This window comes from Polypterus senegalus, chromosome 3 (assembly GCF_016835505.1).
Source record: "Polypterus senegalus isolate Bchr_013 chromosome 3, ASM1683550v1, whole genome shotgun sequence".
In the NCBI taxonomy this organism is placed as follows: Eukaryota; Metazoa; Chordata; class Cladistia; order Polypteriformes; family Polypteridae; genus Polypterus; species Polypterus senegalus.
The window spans coordinates 256799392-256817680 of record NC_053156.1 but is presented as its reverse complement, the minus strand read 5'-3'; the positions used below and the strand labels follow the sequence as shown (position 1 = coordinate 256817680).

The following is an 18289-nucleotide window of genomic DNA, read 5'->3' as shown; positions in this document are numbered from 1 at the left end:
GCGTCAGCAAATACACAGGCATTTATTTATTGTGGTAAACGGTTGCACGAGGCATTCTGCAAATCGTCCTTCCCACGATGTCGTTAATCGCCAAGTGGCAGATGATGTTATACCCAGTTTATTATAGGTTATTCAGTTTATTTCTTTACAACGGTGTTTTACAGACATTACACTATTGAAACACGGAAATTAACTACTACATTTCATAAATATAAGCTACATTTATGCATAAACGTTTCGAAAAAAATGGTTAAAAAAACCGCAGGTATTACTTAAGCGCAAAAGTCAACGCTCACGATGAATAGTTGTGTCAATCAACCCATGTGCTTATCAGCAAGGAGCAAGTTAAATTATTACCTTTAAAAACAATAACAGCTCTATCTTAAAGCAAGATAGGACGATACTGAATTCCTTCATATAAACACGCATCCGCCTATTCCTAGCCCCGCTTAGATTACTTCTACGTCCAAGAGACCTACTAAACATGCGTTAAATTCAAATAAATAATGAACGAAAGGTCGGGAACTTTGAGTTGGACACAACAACGAGTCAAACGGGGAATAACGGCAATTTTTATTATGTTTTCGTTGCATTAAAAGAAGGTGTTAACACCGGTACATCCTCCTTACTCCAACAACAATCACCCTGACCTTGTAGTGGTATTGGCGTTTTCATGAGTAGTTTGGCACCAATGGGTTTCCGTACAGAGAGCGAAATGAATTGTGGGAGGCGCATGAAATCAGGTGACCAAATAGCTTCGTTCTCCCTTTTGCCAGCGTTTTGCGTGTTGTTTATCGTTTTTGGAAGCGGTGTTGGTGAAACTTAAAATAATTTCACAATGGCTATGCAGGCAGCGAAAAGAGCAAATGTAAGTATGGCGTTTTAAACTGCATTCGAAATTACTGGTTCGTTGTAAGTGTTTATTAAGCAACCTTTTAATCAGACAAAAACTATAAACACTGTAGGCCTGAAAACATAACGACGTGTTCTTTAAGATCATTAAGGTTTTGAGCTCATTCTAAACGTTAAGTAAAATACAGTATCATACCAACGACTCTAGTGTTTGCTTTTGTAATACTTTGTTTTAAAACGTATACATAATTTATAAAGAAATTAGATAGGGTAAGGGACCTCATGGGTATAGAAAAAGGATAACGTTTTTAGAGCCGTTTCCAAGCTTTATGTAAGGTGATTCGTTCTTAAATATTCTGCCTCACTCTTAAAACCATATTGGTATAATTAGTCAGCCTGCTAACTAGGATATTGAACTGAAAAGTAGAAGGTTCAGTTCCCACCGTTGACTCGTTTGGTAAAACTGATCTAGTCACGGAACATTTTGGGGTTCTAGTTCCACATCGGCCTGGGAAAAACTCACCTGGAGTCCAGAATTGAGAGGGGGTGGTTGGGGGAAGAGCGGTCCAGTGTGACGTGATCCTCTGCAGTGGTTGTTGAGCGTCGTGTTTTGTTCAGTCCAGGACTGTATATGTGAGAGGGGGCATTTTTTCTGTTAATTGAACTATCCCATTGTGTCTTTAAAGTTACAAATCAGTGTACACCTTTAAATCATTCCATCTTCGTGTTAATGAGAAATTAGTAATTGACTTGCATAAACTGTATGTGCGCATAACTTGGCTGTGCGTTGTTCTGAATGTGGTTTTCTTCCACATGTTTGTCTTGCTGCTTAGATTGTTTGTGGACAAGAATTGGACTGGTTTGAGTGATTGTAACCTGCCTTGAACAGGCGCAAACGTTCAGGTTCAGCATGAAGATTGCTGTTGTTTATTTACTGACGGGAATGGAAGTCAGAGATCAGTACCACTTTTATTTAGTGGTGTTGTGTCTCCAGTCTTTGATCTGTGATACTGTTAGTTGAACAACAGCGGTGCTGTCATTAAAACATGTTATGTGTTATAAACACAACGTGGTAGTGCTTCATTTCTTTCAGGTTGTATACTGTATTTCGTAATATTTTAAGTTTTTATAGGCAGATTATGCACTTCTTCATATTTTTCCTCATGTTTCCAAATATTTTTGTTGAAACATTATTGAAATCCGTTTCTTGATTTTATTAAATACATGTTTGTGTTCTGGGGAGAGAGATGCAGATACTACTACTGCAGTATTGGAAAGAAAGCAGGAACCAACACTGGACAGGATGTCAGTCCATCACAGGCTGTGAATGTTTTAAAATAATCACAGGGAAAAAATTGACCAAGCCAAACCCTCCTTTCCAGAACTCTAGCATAGGTCGACTCGGGGAGGGTTAGAATTGCCCAGAAGGGACTGGGCAGTCTCATGGTCTGGAATCCCTGCAGATTTTATCTTTTCCTCCAGCCATATGGAGTGTTTTTTTTTTTGTTTGTTTTTTTTTCTCTCTCTCTGTCCTCCCTGGCCATCGGACCTTACTCTTATTCTATGTTAATTAATGTTGACTTATTTTCTTACGGTGTCTTATTTTTCTATTCTTCATTATGTAAAGCACTTTGAGCTACATTTTTGTATGAAAATGTGCTATATAAATAAATGTTGTTGTTGTGATTCCCCTTAATGTTGGAACACACACTGTAGTCCCCATTTTTAAAGATGAGGTTCACCACTCCAGTTTTCATGTCCCTGACCTTCACACAATGTTGAACTAGCGTGTCAACCAAGACAGTCCAACAACATCCAGGACACCGGGCCAGAATTTTACCCTCACAAAGATTCTGGAACGTTAATAGGAGTATGCCAGCATACAACTACGTCTTCAGGTTAACCTCTGGGGGATGCTTAGGTGGAAGTATGGGCTACCGGGCCTGGTATTGTTGGTTATTCAGTCCGATGATGACAGATGGTATGGACCTGTTGGTTTCACCAGGCTGTGACCACAGACGTGCACAGGGTCATTTTGCAAATAGAATGAGGATCATATAATAAGTTTGAGTGAAAAATGCAAGAGTGTTATGAATATTTAGAAGTGAATTAACTTAATTTAAGCAATAGGTATTTTCAGTTTGTCAGGCTAATTAAGTTCTGATCAAAAGCAAAGCATCGGGGAAAATCTGCAACCACTGTTGCCTTCCTGAACAAGAATTAAACACCCCACAGTCTACATGATTTAGAACCTTTATAAAGCAAGGGAAAAGGGATAATCTGTCGGTTATGATGTTGAGTTCCTATTTTTATTTGGAACTCATTTCAATGTTTAAGTAAATATAATGGTAAAAGTTTGCTAGTATTGTGCAGTTTGCAGTGGTTCTTAAAGTGTTTTGGACTAAGAACCATTTTGTCAAATTCAGAACATACAGTTGGCCAACTGGATCTTCATACTGCGATTTTTCTTGTACTAAATATATTTTACTATATTTTTGTGTGAATGCTAACATTGAGCATAATCAGTTTACAATACAAAGTCCTTGGGTTAATTGCATGTGACATGGGATTTTCTTGCCATACTGTAGTTCAAGTCAGTCAGTCATTTTTCAACCTGCTATATGTGAAATTGGAATAAAACAGTTGCATTTATTTTGTGTAATGAAAAGCTGATATGGGTTTATTTAGCTGTAGTCTCTCAGAAGTTGATTTATTTGCAGTAACTTACATTAAAAGCAGAATTTTTAATAGTTTAACTTGTGCAGTTGATTATTTTCTGTATGTTCTATTTGTTTTTTATTTTCAGATCCGATTACCTCCAGAAGTAAACAGAATATTATATATTCGAAACCTTCCATACAAAATCACAGCAGAAGAGATGTATGATATATTTGGAAAATATGGGCCAATTAGACAGATCAGAGTGTAAGTACTGAAATCACTTGATGTAACAACTTTCAGCAGGGGCCAAACAGGCTGAGAAAATCAGCATTGTTTTCTGTGCAAAACAAATGTTAGGTGTTAGTTTAAAAAAAAAAAAAAAGAATAAGTAGTTATCTTTTGTAAAGAAACATTTCAAAGCTTATTTTTAAACTGCATATGTGTAAGCGGATCCTTCCAAAAACTGAGTTTTTGTGTAATGCTTGATTTCAGTTATGTTCTTCATACACATTTGAAATATGTAAAATGTACCGCATGACTGGTTCTGTGGAAGACTGTAATATACTGTAACAACATAGCCTTAAACTTTTTTTTGTACATATGCAAAAGCAATGTATTGCCTCTCAAAGTTAAAGTAACCCAAACATGAAATGTGTTAACATACTTACAGCCTTCTAAATTATACAGTGGCACTGTTATCTTAGTGATGATAAAGCATGAACAAAAGCTTAATATTCAAGTGCAGTAAATACATCTATCCTTTATTAGGAAAACAGGGCTTGACATTTAGAATATTTCATAAATTTGTTTTGCTGCAGTTGAACTGTTCTCATTATGCTGCTTTTTGTGTGCAGTAAATTTAGTTTAGTGTGCAGTGCTCCTGGTCTGTTATATGCATTCAAAAGTAAAATGTATCTCACAGAGTGAGAAAGGGAGGCATTGAATAGTAATAAAGGCCTTACAGCAATGTTTATATTAATTTACTTATTATCTCTGTTTTAGCTTGAGGTATAACATAGACCTGAGTCTGCTAAAGAAAGGCCTGGATTAGAGGGGGAAAAGCACTTTCTTTTTATATAAAAAAAAATAACATGGACACTTATGTGTGTGGGTATGCCCTTCATGCATTGCATCACTCATAAATTCTAAAACACCTCTGTTTGCTGAACTTATGGTGTCTTGAAAGCTCTGTGTCCCATTTAGAGCACTATAATTCTAATAGTAGCCTCTGTGCCTTGTGTCATGCAATCATACCTACTTCTACCTAAAGTTGTGTGTGTGTATTTCCTGCTGAAGTTATTTAGTGAACAGTCTGGGTAAGCTGAGTCAGAAACACAAATGATTTAAAATGAGCAAGGACACTTGTTTTTGGCCAAATTATTTTCAAATTGTTCACGTTTCCAAATGGTGAAACATTTCAAACTGTAATTCTGTGTCAGATCATTACAGATAAGTCATGTTCTGTCAATTGTATGTTTGTTTGAGCGGTTTAGATGTCGGTTTCTAATGAATGAAATATGGAGGTTTTTGTACTACCTTTTACTGCAAGAAGTGTATCTCTATAATGAGACACCCCTAGTGTGTAAAATAGATCTTCCTCCAGAATGTTTTGGCCTTTTTACAAGCGCCAGATGTTAAACTGAGCAAGTGTTCTGGTAGTTTCAGTCATCTGAGTCCGCAGTAATTGGAGTAACATTATAAAAAGGGCATTTTATTTAGAATTTATTTCATGTACAGTGTTCCGACAGAACCAGAAATGATCAGTTCATATTTTCTTCTGAGAGCAAAACTTGCACTATTAGTACTTGTCTACAGCATTGGCTTGTTACATTTTCAGCTTATCTTGAAATTGTCATTTTGTACTCTGCAATGTGTTTATTTTTTTACTTTAATGTTTACAGTGGAAATACACCAGAAACCAGAGGAACAGCATATGTGGTTTATGAAGACATCTTTGATGCAAAAAATGCCTGTGATCATTTATCTGGATTTAATGTCTGCAACCGTTATCTTGTTGTCTTGTATTACAATGCTAACAGGGTATGTATATATTTGACTAAAGTGCTTTAGAAATATGTCTGTGGTGTCCTAGTGTATAACTGCTACCCTTTGATTTTTGAGTCCTGAGTTAATACTAGGTGGCAGAGCATTTGTGTGCACTGTTGTGCTTCTTTTAATTGGCTTTGAAGTATTTTTACAAATATATAAAATTTATTGCAGTTAATTACATCTAACATTAAAACTTGCAGTCATAAATACATAAATAATGAAGTACACACTGAATTACAAACATAATGTAGAATCAACACAAAAGATTAAAATAATAATAATAATGGCATAGTCTAAACTAAACCCTAACCCTAATCAATTACCAGAAACACAAACTTTTATCAAAATACTACTTGAACAACTACAACCTGAATTTGAATGCCTTCTTAAATGGCAAGATGAAAAGAAGGCAATAAGAAAAGGAGGCCAGTGTATTAATTCTCAAGTTGGCATTGCGTATGAGACATAGATATATCAAACACAATCAAAACAACTGTAGACTTTGAATGCACTGCTAAAGAGTGATTTAATTAAATGTATAAGCATCTCTTAAATGGACATACATTAAAACTCTGCAAATTCAAAGTACTCAATTGTTCATCGCCTTCAACGAAAATAATAAGAGTACAATAGTGTAATAGTAAAAATATGAAAGGATGAATGGATGCTTTATTGACCACAAAGTGAAGTTGCAGTGTCACAGCAGTCAACACACAAAGAATAAACTCAAGGGAACTGTAAAATAAAGATGTCCATAATCTATGGAAAATTAGTAAATTACCCAAAGCAAAAAAAAAAGTATATTTTACAAATCATACAGGTGTTAACCAAAATATCCCACTGCTGTTTGCCATCCTAAAACACAAGCAACTTTTTAAAAAACAAATTATCTTATTATTGCATGAAAACTATATTTTTCTCTGCAAGACGGCCAGAGAGATCAAATGTAACATCTTTAACCTTTTAAAATAAGATGCTCAACTAGCTGAAGGCAGCTAAAAAAATCATGTGTAGGTTATTAATCTTAAAAGATTTTTTAATACTTATACAAGTTTTAAAAAATTTGAGGTATCCCACTTAAATATTAATTTATTTTTGCTTTTCTGACATCAGTGATGGATAGTAAAACCTGAGGCATTGAGTCAGCAACAGAAAATGCACAGTGTTCATGATTGAACTGGAAAAGCAGCATCTACTTCATACAGGCAGTCTTCTCTCTGCCCTACTCCAATGACCTGGGGTCAGAGGCAACTCATATGCTCACTTTCCCCCGGGTCTGTGAGAGATGCTGGTGAACACACACCCATGCAGGCAGATGGACACTGGACACAGCTCCTGGCTGCTAAAGTGCTGTGTTAGTGCCATGTGTGCAAAACAGTAATCGATCTGCTGCTGTTTTGTCAGCTTCTTCCTTGGAGAGGTCTCGACCACCTGAGGAGCATGTCTTGCTCGGGTCTGGATCTATGGACAAACTATTATTACTAATGTTGAACCATTTGAAAGAAAAAAAAAAAGATTTGTCTATGTCAGATTACCAACTGATTAATCTGTGTACCGTAGATACAATTTGTTTATCTGGCATTGAATCTGTTTAATATTCCATCTTGGGAAGCCATCTGTTAATGACAAGAGTAGGACTGTGCAAATTTTCTTTTGATTTCTATCGTAATGATACATATTTTATGTTTGTTTGTGTGTATATATACACTTTGACTTTTTTTTTCTTCTAAACCACAAAAGGCTTTTGCATCCAAGCAGCATTTTAATTGTGACTCAAGTGTTCTTAACCTATCATTAGTTTAGGACACAGAAGTCATACTGTAGAAACGTGGATCGTCATCTGAATGGTTCATCAATTACATTATTAATCATGGTTGATGTATTAATATTAGTTATAAACTGTCAGTTATAAGTTAAATGACTTTAAAAAAAATCTTTATTAAATGGTTTCTACAGTATTTTAATTATATTGATTTTTTTTTTCTTATCCCCAGGCATTCCAGAAGATGGATACAAAGAAGAAGGAAGAGCAACTTAAATTGCTTAAGGAAAAATATGGAATCAACACAGATCCACCTAAATAAATTCATGCTTTGCCATCTTGTGTACTCCCCAATTCCTCATGTCTCCATTTTCTGTAATTTTGATATATTATTTAACTTTGTTAATCTCATTGAGATACAAGAAAGACTGCATTTTTAAGTTGGTCTTTTTTGCTGTATTTTTTTAACGTGACACAAATAGTAAATGTTGAATATTTCTGTAATTTTATTTTGTTTGATTTGGTATGATATTTTTTTTTTTTTTTTTCTTTTAAGCTAAGTAGTGTGCGGAAGTGTTCATTCTAGCCCAGGAGAATGTTTAAAATCATTTTCCTTAAGACTTCTGTTATATGAATATTAAAAATTAGTAAGCAGTTTATTTTTAAAAATATATATCAAAAGTAAATACTGTAGCCTTTTAGTTAGCCAATAAAAGGTGTCATTTTGCTGGACTTCTCATTGTAGTAGAAAGAAAGGTTATAATATTGCCTGAGTTTTTGCCAGTTTGCAAAGAGAAATCCAGTGAAGTGCTTCTAGATCACAGGCTTAAGTGCAGGAACAGTTCAGAATTTAATTTCAAGTTATTCTTTTAAATTATCATGTGTTAAGAGATAAATATACAGTATATGAGGTGAGACACAAAAATAACTGGACTGGGCTTGGGGCTTTCCTGGAAAACTGTCTTTGGTCGGCTGAACATGAGTCGTAGAACTATATCCCCTCCTACACCCCCTCTCATACCGCCGACCGGCTAGGTATATCCTGTGAATAGCCCAGTCAGTATTTGCACAACAATCGCTACACGAGTTGCCACGTTAATGTCGGGTAAAAAAATCGAACAGCAAATCAACATCAAATTTGTTATGCATTTTCTTTTTCCGTAAAGCAGTTTTTGACTGACAAAAATATCCCTGTCCTCAATCATCCACCCTATTTGCCCGATTTAGCTCCCTGTGATTTTTACTTGCTCCTGAAAATCAAAAGTGACACATTTTTTCTTCAGTGGATGAAATGAAGACAAAAACGGCAAGCCTGTTGTAGAGCCTCAAGTAAGAAGACTTCCACCACGGTTTCAATCAATGGAAGATACATATGGGGCAGTGTAGAGATCGGGAGGGGCAGTATATAGAAGGTGACAATGTTTAGAAAGCTGTAATTCATCAATAATTTTTTTTTTTTTTTACCAATCTGGTTATTTTTGCATCTCAGTTCGTAGACAGAACTTCATTTGTCCTTATATGAAATACGTATAGAAAATGTATTACTAGCTGTAAACATAGCAGAATTTACATACATAGATACATCAAGTTAAAGAAACAGTAAAACAGAAATTGATGGCTAAATATGATTGAAGTTGTTCTCATATGAAGATAATGAAAATTTGGTCGGTTGACAAAGGGAAATAGGAAAGCGAGATCTTCAGTTAACAAAGTTGAAGAGTTATCGTGAAGACTTCTAGGCTGCCTAAATAATCCGTGCCCTGGATGTGGAGGCTGGAGTTGCATATTCTTTTAATGATGCCTGTTAATATATGAAATTAGTTTTACGTATTATATATATATATATATATATATATATATATATATAAAAATAAATAATATTGGTTAATATATATTTTATATATGCTAGTAAAGTTTAGTTTTGATTAAGGCTTCATGTGCCACATTGTTTACAGTTCTAGAGGGCAATTTAAGATGGGAGAGCTACACAAGTTAGATTTCACTTTTCTTTATTTATGGAGTGTGTGTTTTATACGTATAATTTTTCTGTGTATATGTATATATAATATGGTACAAAAGTCTTAGGCTATTTAAATAGTTTGCCTTCTGGCTTAGTGAATCGATTAAAAAGGCATTTTTGGAGTGCTAAACATTCCTTTTATACAAACTGCAGCAGTGCAATAAGATATTTGAATGCCTTTCAAGAAGGAAACTAACATAGTAATTGATCACTTTCCAGTTAAATAAGAGTTGTCTTTGTAGGCATATAGCCCAGTCCTTGATTAAGCTAATATAACAAACAGGCTCTAATGACCAATAACATAATGTTTAGGTTGCACCAAAGTGAATTACTGAAACAGGCAAGGGAGTAAAACTAAGAAGGGGACAACCATACTTAAAAGGTGATGTGGCAGTTTAACCTGCAATTCTTACACTATGGAAAAAGTGAGTTAAAATGTAATTTACATATCAATATTTAACTTGTTAAAGTAAATGACTATAAAGGTTTCAATGTATTAGTATATCTTTGAATCTCTACATTAATTGGTAACTATTATATGTGCTGGCTCTTTCCATTCAACTGACTGGTTAAAGCGGGCACAGTATCAAACTTACAGAAAATCTGACTTAGTGACTCATCTCGTATGCTATTCAGAGGGCAAGAGGAAAGATGTCAATGACTTGGAACTCTGTATAATACTATAGTTATATCAGGAAAAGCAAAATTGCAGTGGTTTCATAAGACCCGCCACACAAAACATGAGTTCAATAAACAAAAGTTAACATTGTGATTGCAGTAGGCAAAGACACAAATTCTGGAAAATGTACGGTTGAAAAAACATGTTCTGTTGAATCCTAAGACCTACTAATATCCAGGTTATAGAATGGATCTATGAACTCACATTTTATTTCTATCAAATGACAGCAATTTAGGCTACTAGTGGTGGTGCAGTAGTTCTGTGTGGTGTGTTAATAACGGATGTGCAACATTTGAAAGTAGGCTAGTGCTCCATGCTACAAGATTTCAAAAGTTATAGAATGGCTAGTGAGTTTGGTGTAATGCTTTATGTAATTGGCAGATTCAGTTTAATATAATTAGATAGATAATGTATATTGGAAGTTGAAATGTTAGATTTGAATACACATTTATTTTTATAGCACATTTTCTTACACAGTATGTACAATAGCTTTATAGTACTTTACAAAATATGAAATTTCTACAAAAAATTAAACTAGGTAAGAGTAATAAACAAAAATAAGTCAATACAAGGTTACACAACATACAGTGGATGTATAATTAGTAGACAGGTCGAGTCTTATAAAGGTGAATCTGATGATAAGGTCGGATGTCAGGGTTACGAGCATTCACTGATTCATGGAGGATAGAAAAAAAATCGGCAGCGGTTTCAAGACCAAAAGGCCACACAGCCCCACCTGGCATTCTACCTAACAAATGTATTTAAGTTGCTCATTGTTTCCAGGCTTCATCCCAGAGGTTTTGATGCTGTGGGTCTTGTAGGCAGCTGGGGCACTCTCTCTTATGCAAGCATCAGAGGTGAATGCACAGTAATTTGATCCATTGTTTTTTTTCCTTTTTACCATGCATGTTTTTCACATTGTTTCCCATTGTACAACATTGGTCACCATTGGATTCTATTATGTCAAACTTTTTTCTCTCTGTTGTGCATGAAAACATGAGATTACAAATGTTTCTTGGCCGTCACTACAGACTATGGAGTAAGAAACAGTAAAAGAAATGTTTTGGGGTGGAATTTTCCTTTTAAGAGGTGACATTTAAAAATTACAAAAAGAACTAGTAGAGTGGATGCCAGCAGCTGTACTCCAGGTGGAGAAGTGAATGTGTGTGGACACGTATAATTGTGAGATTGAGTAACAAGTCAGTATATGGCTGGTAGCTTTGTGATGGACATGTGGGAGTATAATGGTCAAATGGCAGGTCGAAGGTTTTGATTTACTCTTCAGATTCCGTCCCGATTCTCATCTATGGTCGCAAGCTCTACATAGTTTTAGAATTAATGACATGGCCAGTACAAGCAACCAAAATGTAGCGATCTTTGGCTCAAAATCAATCTTAAGGCAAGCAGCTTGATAATACAGGATGGCATTGCAGTGAAAGTGCCACTTCTCCAGATTAAGAACAGCCAGTTATGAGCATGCAGTGAGTGTCCTCCATGGGACTCGCTCACAGCAGGTGTTTAAGGCTCTCGTGACCAACCTGAAGTTGCTAACATTACTGTATATGTCGGGACTGGACACATTTAGGCCAGAGGCCCTTTATGAGAATTTTAAATCCAGCACATCTATAGTGCAATATATGTGAGTTTACCACATCACCTTTCAAAAAGATTATTAACAGTATGATTTTCTACTAAAAGTGACTGCAGAACATGCATAGTTTTTTTTTTCTTTTTTTAAACCATTCATAAACATATAGTAAATTATTTCACTTACCAATAATGGGATTAAGGGATATTCAAGTGTCTTAAGGTGGAATCCTTTTGCCACTGTAACCTGATTATTTTGGTGACCTTGAAGAGAAATAAAAAGGCGGTTGTCTTTATGTAATTGGGCATATGATGAATACTTTCATGTGCTGCTATGTGAAACATAACTGGTGTACTGCAAGTTGACACATAGATTAGAAGGGCAGGCGAGATTGGATTCATTGTAATTTTGTTGGACTGGCGGCAGGTTCTTTATCAGAGACTGCCATGTTAGTTGGGTTAAATGACTGACAGTCTGATAACTTCTAACTCTGGGTGATAGACAGCTTTTTTCCTTGTCTGGCCATTCCTAAACATGCCAGTCTTAATGACTTGGATGATGGATGTTCACAATTTTGTGTGGGTATTGTTTCCTTGCTTTTAGTGTTTTTTTTAAAGATTACAATTGCTAAAGTAAAGGACAATACAAACATCATGTCATTAGAAATACTTAAATGAAAATATTCAGCAGAATAACTTAAAAAGAGAAATGAAAAATAGAGCCTGTCTTGTGTAGACTTTATTTCACTTGACTTCCTTTAGGTTTAATGAAAGCTCTGACATGTTTTTCTTTTTTTTCCATCAATGACAGCTGAAGGCATAAGTTGTTTTTCTAAGACATAAATAATGTTAGAAAAATGAATACACCTTTATAATTAAAAACAAGCCATTTCAGTCTACTAGGAGCCAAGCTTGGCAAAGTCAGTCTTTTTCTTCTTCTTCTTCTTCTTCTTCTTCTTTCGGCTGCTCCTGTTAGGGAGTTGCCACACTCTGAGAGAAAAAAAAATCACACAGGTAGCAGGAATGACCCTTAATGTACAAATGTGGGTAAACAGACTATGCAGATTATCTTAAAAGGGAAATATTCAGGGGATCTGGCAGAAATCAGAGAGTAATTTGACTTGGAAGAAAAACCCTTAGACAGGTAACCCAGTACTTGTCAGCCATGCCTGGCTTATTGACAAGAGGGAGAGAGAAAGGGGGTATATGTGGATACCATAGAGGCCTGGACAAAGTAATCCAAAGTGACAGCACTGAATGGTGGACAAAAGCATAATGCTGGGTGAAAAGTCAGCTCTGTGGTCCAGGAGAACATGGAGAGTCCAGAACCTAGCACTGGTTGTGAGGCAAGTATCTTAGGGATGGATTCAAGAAACAACAAATAAAAACAAAGTGTAATAGATACAAATTCAAAGACCTCAATAAAGCAGATCCTGCTGAATTCTTTCAATTAAATGGAGAATTATATATGTGAGGATACCACTGGAAAAGAAAGGGAAGAGCATTTAAGACTGAAGCTCTGAAGCACTTCTTTATGCAAAGAGTGGTGGGAATCTTGAACAAATTACTGAGACGTGTAGTTGAAGCTGAAACCTGGACAACTTTTAAGAAGCATCTGGGAGAGTATAGCTCTTAGCTAAACAAATGGACTTGAGGCACTGAATGGACTCTTCTCGTTTGTTAAATTTCTTATGTTCTTACTACTTTCTGTGAGTTAAAATGATTAAATTAAGGGAAGTTGTTCAAAATACAAATAAGCATGAATAACTAAATCAAAGACAAAGTTGTAATGCAGAATACAATGAAAAAAAAAACGAAGAACTCCACAATTAACGAGAGCAAACATAAGAAAGCTGTATGACACAATAGTATTATCGCCATTTATTGTCCCTATTCGCCCACCCCCCACCCCCCTTCACAGTACTGCCCTTTCAACAGTTCATTGTAGGCAGAAAAGTCCAGTGATGAGCACAGAACATGTGGTGGACAGTGTGGCTCAGAAGACAAGAAGAGACACTTTGTTTTTACTAATATAAGACATCTTAAATAGATGAAAATTATAAACTAATTACATGAAATCTCAAGTGGTTCTTAAAAGCAAGAGTTTACATCATAGCACATCAAATCCAAGTGTTTTGTTTTCCTCCATAAAGCACCTGTTGTGGTTCAGATATTCAGGAAGCCACTAAAACTGATGATCTGGTGCCATATATCACTGGTCTATTTTTATGCATTAGACTTTCAGCAAGAATATGTAAATTATGATCCTGCACCCTGAAGTACAATGTAAAAATGTTTTAAATATAAGATTTCCCAATAAGAAAAACAAAACAAAAATAATATTAATACCTTTTGCTTTCTAGATGTTGTCAGCCTGTGGGTTTTACAGCAAAATCTTCATTTTGAATGCCACATTTTGACGGCAATGGCTTCCACTTTGTTATTAGTAATATCTTTCTCTATCAATATAATCAGGTTTATGCAGAATGAAAAACTCTCAGTTCTGTCAGCAGACCCAACCTGACTGACCCCAGATGGTACGGCCAAAAGCAGTCCTCCTCTGTTCACCTTGGAGGGAGAAGACACGGTGCACACAGAGAGACGTGCCCTTGGAGATGCCAGCCAGCAGTTGCAGAATGCTTTGCTTGGTTGTAATGGACTTGAGTTGATAGGCAGGAAATGTTATTTGCTTTAAAACATTTATTGTATAAATCTCTTACAGTATATCCTTTTTAAACTGTAAAGTGACTGAATATGGCAGCAAGCAAAGTGAATATGTTCCTCTTGTGTGGAGGTACTGGCTATGTCAGTACATGATACGAATTAACATGACAAGCACACAAATGTTTATTGTACATTTTTTTGTGGAAATAACACAACCATTATTATAGATCATACTTTATTTCAATCCAGGATGGTAAACAGTAGCCTACCTATGTTTAACAAGGCACAATACTTATTTCTGCTTTATTCTCATTTTTTACACTCTTGTGCTCAGAAATGATCAATTAGGTCCTAATGGGGGAAAGAAAACTTGGACCAATAAAAGAAAGGTGTCAGGGGCTTGAGCCACTGTTGTCACCCCACGCTGCTCTGTATGTCTCTGGTAAAGTCCTTGTTTGCACTGATTGTAAGGCAAAGTTTTTTTCATGAAAACTCACAGTTGCCTTTCCATGGTTTTAGAAACAGAATGAAAAGTCTACACATTGACTTGCTAAGAAGAATTGTGAAAAAACAGCCATTCAGCCCAGCAAGCTGCTACATCCTATTCACCTAGATCAGAGGTCCCCAGTGACTGCAGGCTTTCATACGTTTCTTAATTTGTGACCTGTTTTTATTGCTAATTAACTTCTTTTGAATTAATTTTAAATGACTTGATTTTTAAGATTTGTTATAATGAATTTCTTCATTGTTCCTCTGAACTTCTTCATTTCTTTCCTTAAGTGGCACCCAAACAGAAATGAAACCTGAAGTGAGTGAGCCAACAGAAGACCAACTAAGTCAGGACCTCAAACTTCAACCAATTTCACTCCAACTAGTTGCTTAATTAGGCGCTGATTCTTGTTGTAATTTAAACCCGTTCTTTAATTCCATGGCTTGTTGCTACTCTCATTGTGCAATTGCAGACATTTCTGAAATTGTTGATTTTCTCTTTTCTAAGAGCACTGGTAGAATGTTTTAGGGACCTGAGCAGATCAGCATTCCTGAGACCTTCATCTTTCTTTATTTTAAGATATTATATGATCGGCACAGTTTGCTGGTCATGTTTTGGTTCATTTTGTATCTCATTATTGTTTGGATGCTAATTAAGGAAAAAGAAACAATAAAGGCATCGGAGTCCTCAAAAGCAAGTCAATTAAAATGAATTCAAAAGAAGTTAATTAGAAGCAAAAACGGGTCACTACTTAACAAAAGAGTTAGAATGAAAGCCTGTAGCTACTTGGGCCCTCTAAAGTTTGAGATCACTGACCTAGTGTGGCAGTAGGGGGCGCTAGTGCTCCCTTGAACCCTCAGGTATAACTCCAGACACCGGGTAAAAGTCCAAGACTCTTTATTTTCCTCTATCACAAATGTGCACCAAGCACCCTCCACACTACTCATACAATAAACTAACAATAATAAACACAATAACCTCTTCTCCTCGCCCAGACACTTTGCTCCTCCACCTCCCAGCACAGCTTAGTGTCTGGACTGAGGCACCGTCCTTTTATAGCCCCTGATCCGGAGGTGTTCCTGTCCCAGCAGTCCACAGTTCCTTATTCCTTCCGGGTCAGGGCAATCAGTCTTTTACTTCACCCCGGGAGCACGCCATTCCTTCCCGTCACGTGACCGTGACGTACTCCCGGGTCATAAGGCAAAACAGATCCCACAAGTCCCCCTACAGCGACTACTGGTGGTCCCCAAGGTATCCAGCAGGGCTGTGTATAAACACTACAGAGTCCATAAGGCCCTGCTGGACCTCGGGGAACGATCCTGCTGTCGGGAGAGCTCCTCCTGTCGGCCTGGGGTTGCGGACCGGCCTGGGAAGCCGGCAGTCCTCCACACTAGATTGTCTAAAATAACAGCAGGTCAATATTTAAAGGTCCCTAAAGTCTCCAGCATATAATGTATTCCATGTGTCTATAATTCTTTGCATGAAAAAAGCTTTCATATATGTGTGTGAAGTTTGCTCAGAACAACTTTCCAACCATGTCCCCGTGTTCTTGTTGCAGAAGTGATTTAAAAGTAACAGCTGGGATCCACTGCACTAATACCTTTCATAATTTTAAACACTTTTATCATGTCACCTCTAAATCTTGGTTTCTGAAAGGTCCTAACTCCTTCAATTTCTCCTCATAGCACATATCTCTCACACTGAAAAAATGGCATATCAGATTAAAATAACAAAAATATGTACATCGGTTGCACGTAATTAAATTGTTTTTATCAAAAATAATTTAATTATGCTTAATGCACTAAATTATTATATTCTGAAACAACATGATATTTTTATATAAAATGAATTAAACTTTTTCATTCTCTGTTAAATTAATTATGTTATGTTAAACATGGCTCATGTCAATGAAACAACTCCACGCCGGGAGGACACGGGAAGCAAAGCCAGGTCTCCTTACAGTGGGACAGCAGCACTACCACTGCACCACCATGGTGGCCTTGATAAAACATTTAAAGAGAATACAAGAAAAAATGCAAAACAGAGTAACGTTAGTCTGTGTGATTATGTATTTTAAATGAGCATCTGAATATTTCTCGTTGTGTGTGTGTGTGTGTTTTTATTTTTTTTTACTTTTATTTCACTAACCTTTTGCTCTTAACCAGCGACAATAACTCAAACAAACAACCTGTTGCTTCTTTGAAAGTCACATAACTTTACCGCCATGTTATCCAACCTCTGCTGATGATAAATCCGCTTGCTGCGTATTCATTTCTGGTGAGGACTAAATATAACTATTTTGACTTCTACCTAAATGACTGAAATTAGTATATTGCACATCCCACAAGATTCAATAAAATAAACATGATTGAGTTATGTTCAAAAGTGGAACATAAACAATGCATGTGCTATAAAGTAAATCCATTCTTGTAAATGTAACAACCTGCCATTTCCCTTTTTTTCAGTACAGCCTAGTCACTCTCCTCTAGCACTGCTACATCTTTTTGGTAATATGGATGTAAAAAACTATGCCCAGTACTTAAGGTGAGGCCTCACTAGTGTCTTATATAACTTAAACATAACCTCCCGTTGACTTGTATGCTACACATCATGCCATATGACCTCATATTCTATTAGCCTTCTTGATCGGCCTCTATACATTGTCTTAATGTAGCCAGTGACAAGTCCACTAAGACTTCCAGATCACTTTCATAAGGTGTACTTTCAGGTTTCAGACATCCCATTGTGTATTCAAATCTAACATTTCTGCTTCCTACACGTATTACTTTACATTTACCTACTTTAAATTTCATCCACCACAAATCTGCCCAAGCCCGTGTGTTGTCCTAGTCCTTCTGTAACCAATTAGCTCATTCTGCATTATCTGCCCTTCCAGCTAGTCTGGTAAGCTATGCTATTTAGGTCTCACTGCCCCCCTTGAACTTGTGTATGGTGTTGGTGGAAAGTGATTTGATAGGACAGCATTGAAAAGAGATGCATGAACAAAAGTTCATTTTATTCATTTAATCCAAGATGTATTTGTGTAAATCAGGGGTCCCCAACTCCGGTCCTGGAGGGCCCCAGTGGCTACAGGTTTTCATTCTAACCCAGTTCTTACTTAGTGACCTGTTTTTGCTACTAATTAACTTCTTTTGAATTAATTTTAATTGACTTGCTCTTGAAGACTTGGACTACTTAATTGTTTCTTTTCATTAATTAGCTGCAAACAGTAATGATATACAGTTTACAATGAACCAAAACATGACCAGCAAAGTGTGTCGATCATACAGTATCTGAAAATAAAGAAAGGTGAAGGTCTCAGAAATGTTGGAGTCTGAGGCTCTGACTTAGCTGGTCTTCTGTTGGCTCACTCCTCATTTAATTACTGCTTGGGTGCCATTTAAGGAAAGAAATGAAGCAATTCAGGGGAACAATGAAGAAATTCAGGGGAACAAACCTTTAAAAACAAGTCAATTAAAATGAATGCAAAAGAAATTAATTGCAGCAAAAATTGGTCACTAATTA

The 18289-nt window shown here is 36.2% G+C and overlaps 1 protein-coding gene across 1 annotated transcript; it reads left to right on the top strand.

Moving 5' to 3' along the window:
• The first annotated feature begins 721 nt into the window (after positions 1–721).
• On the top strand, positions 722–7678 carry sf3b6 (splicing factor 3b, subunit 6). The gene is made up of 4 exons (XM_039748937.1): positions 722–868; positions 3659–3777; positions 5415–5553; positions 7557–7678. Exons 1-4 carry the CDS (start codon positions 839–841, stop codon positions 7644–7646), a joined length of 378 nt encoding a protein of 125 aa, XP_039604871.1. The 5' UTR covers positions 722–838; the 3' UTR covers positions 7647–7678.
• Positions 7679–18289: the final 10611 nt, after the last annotated feature.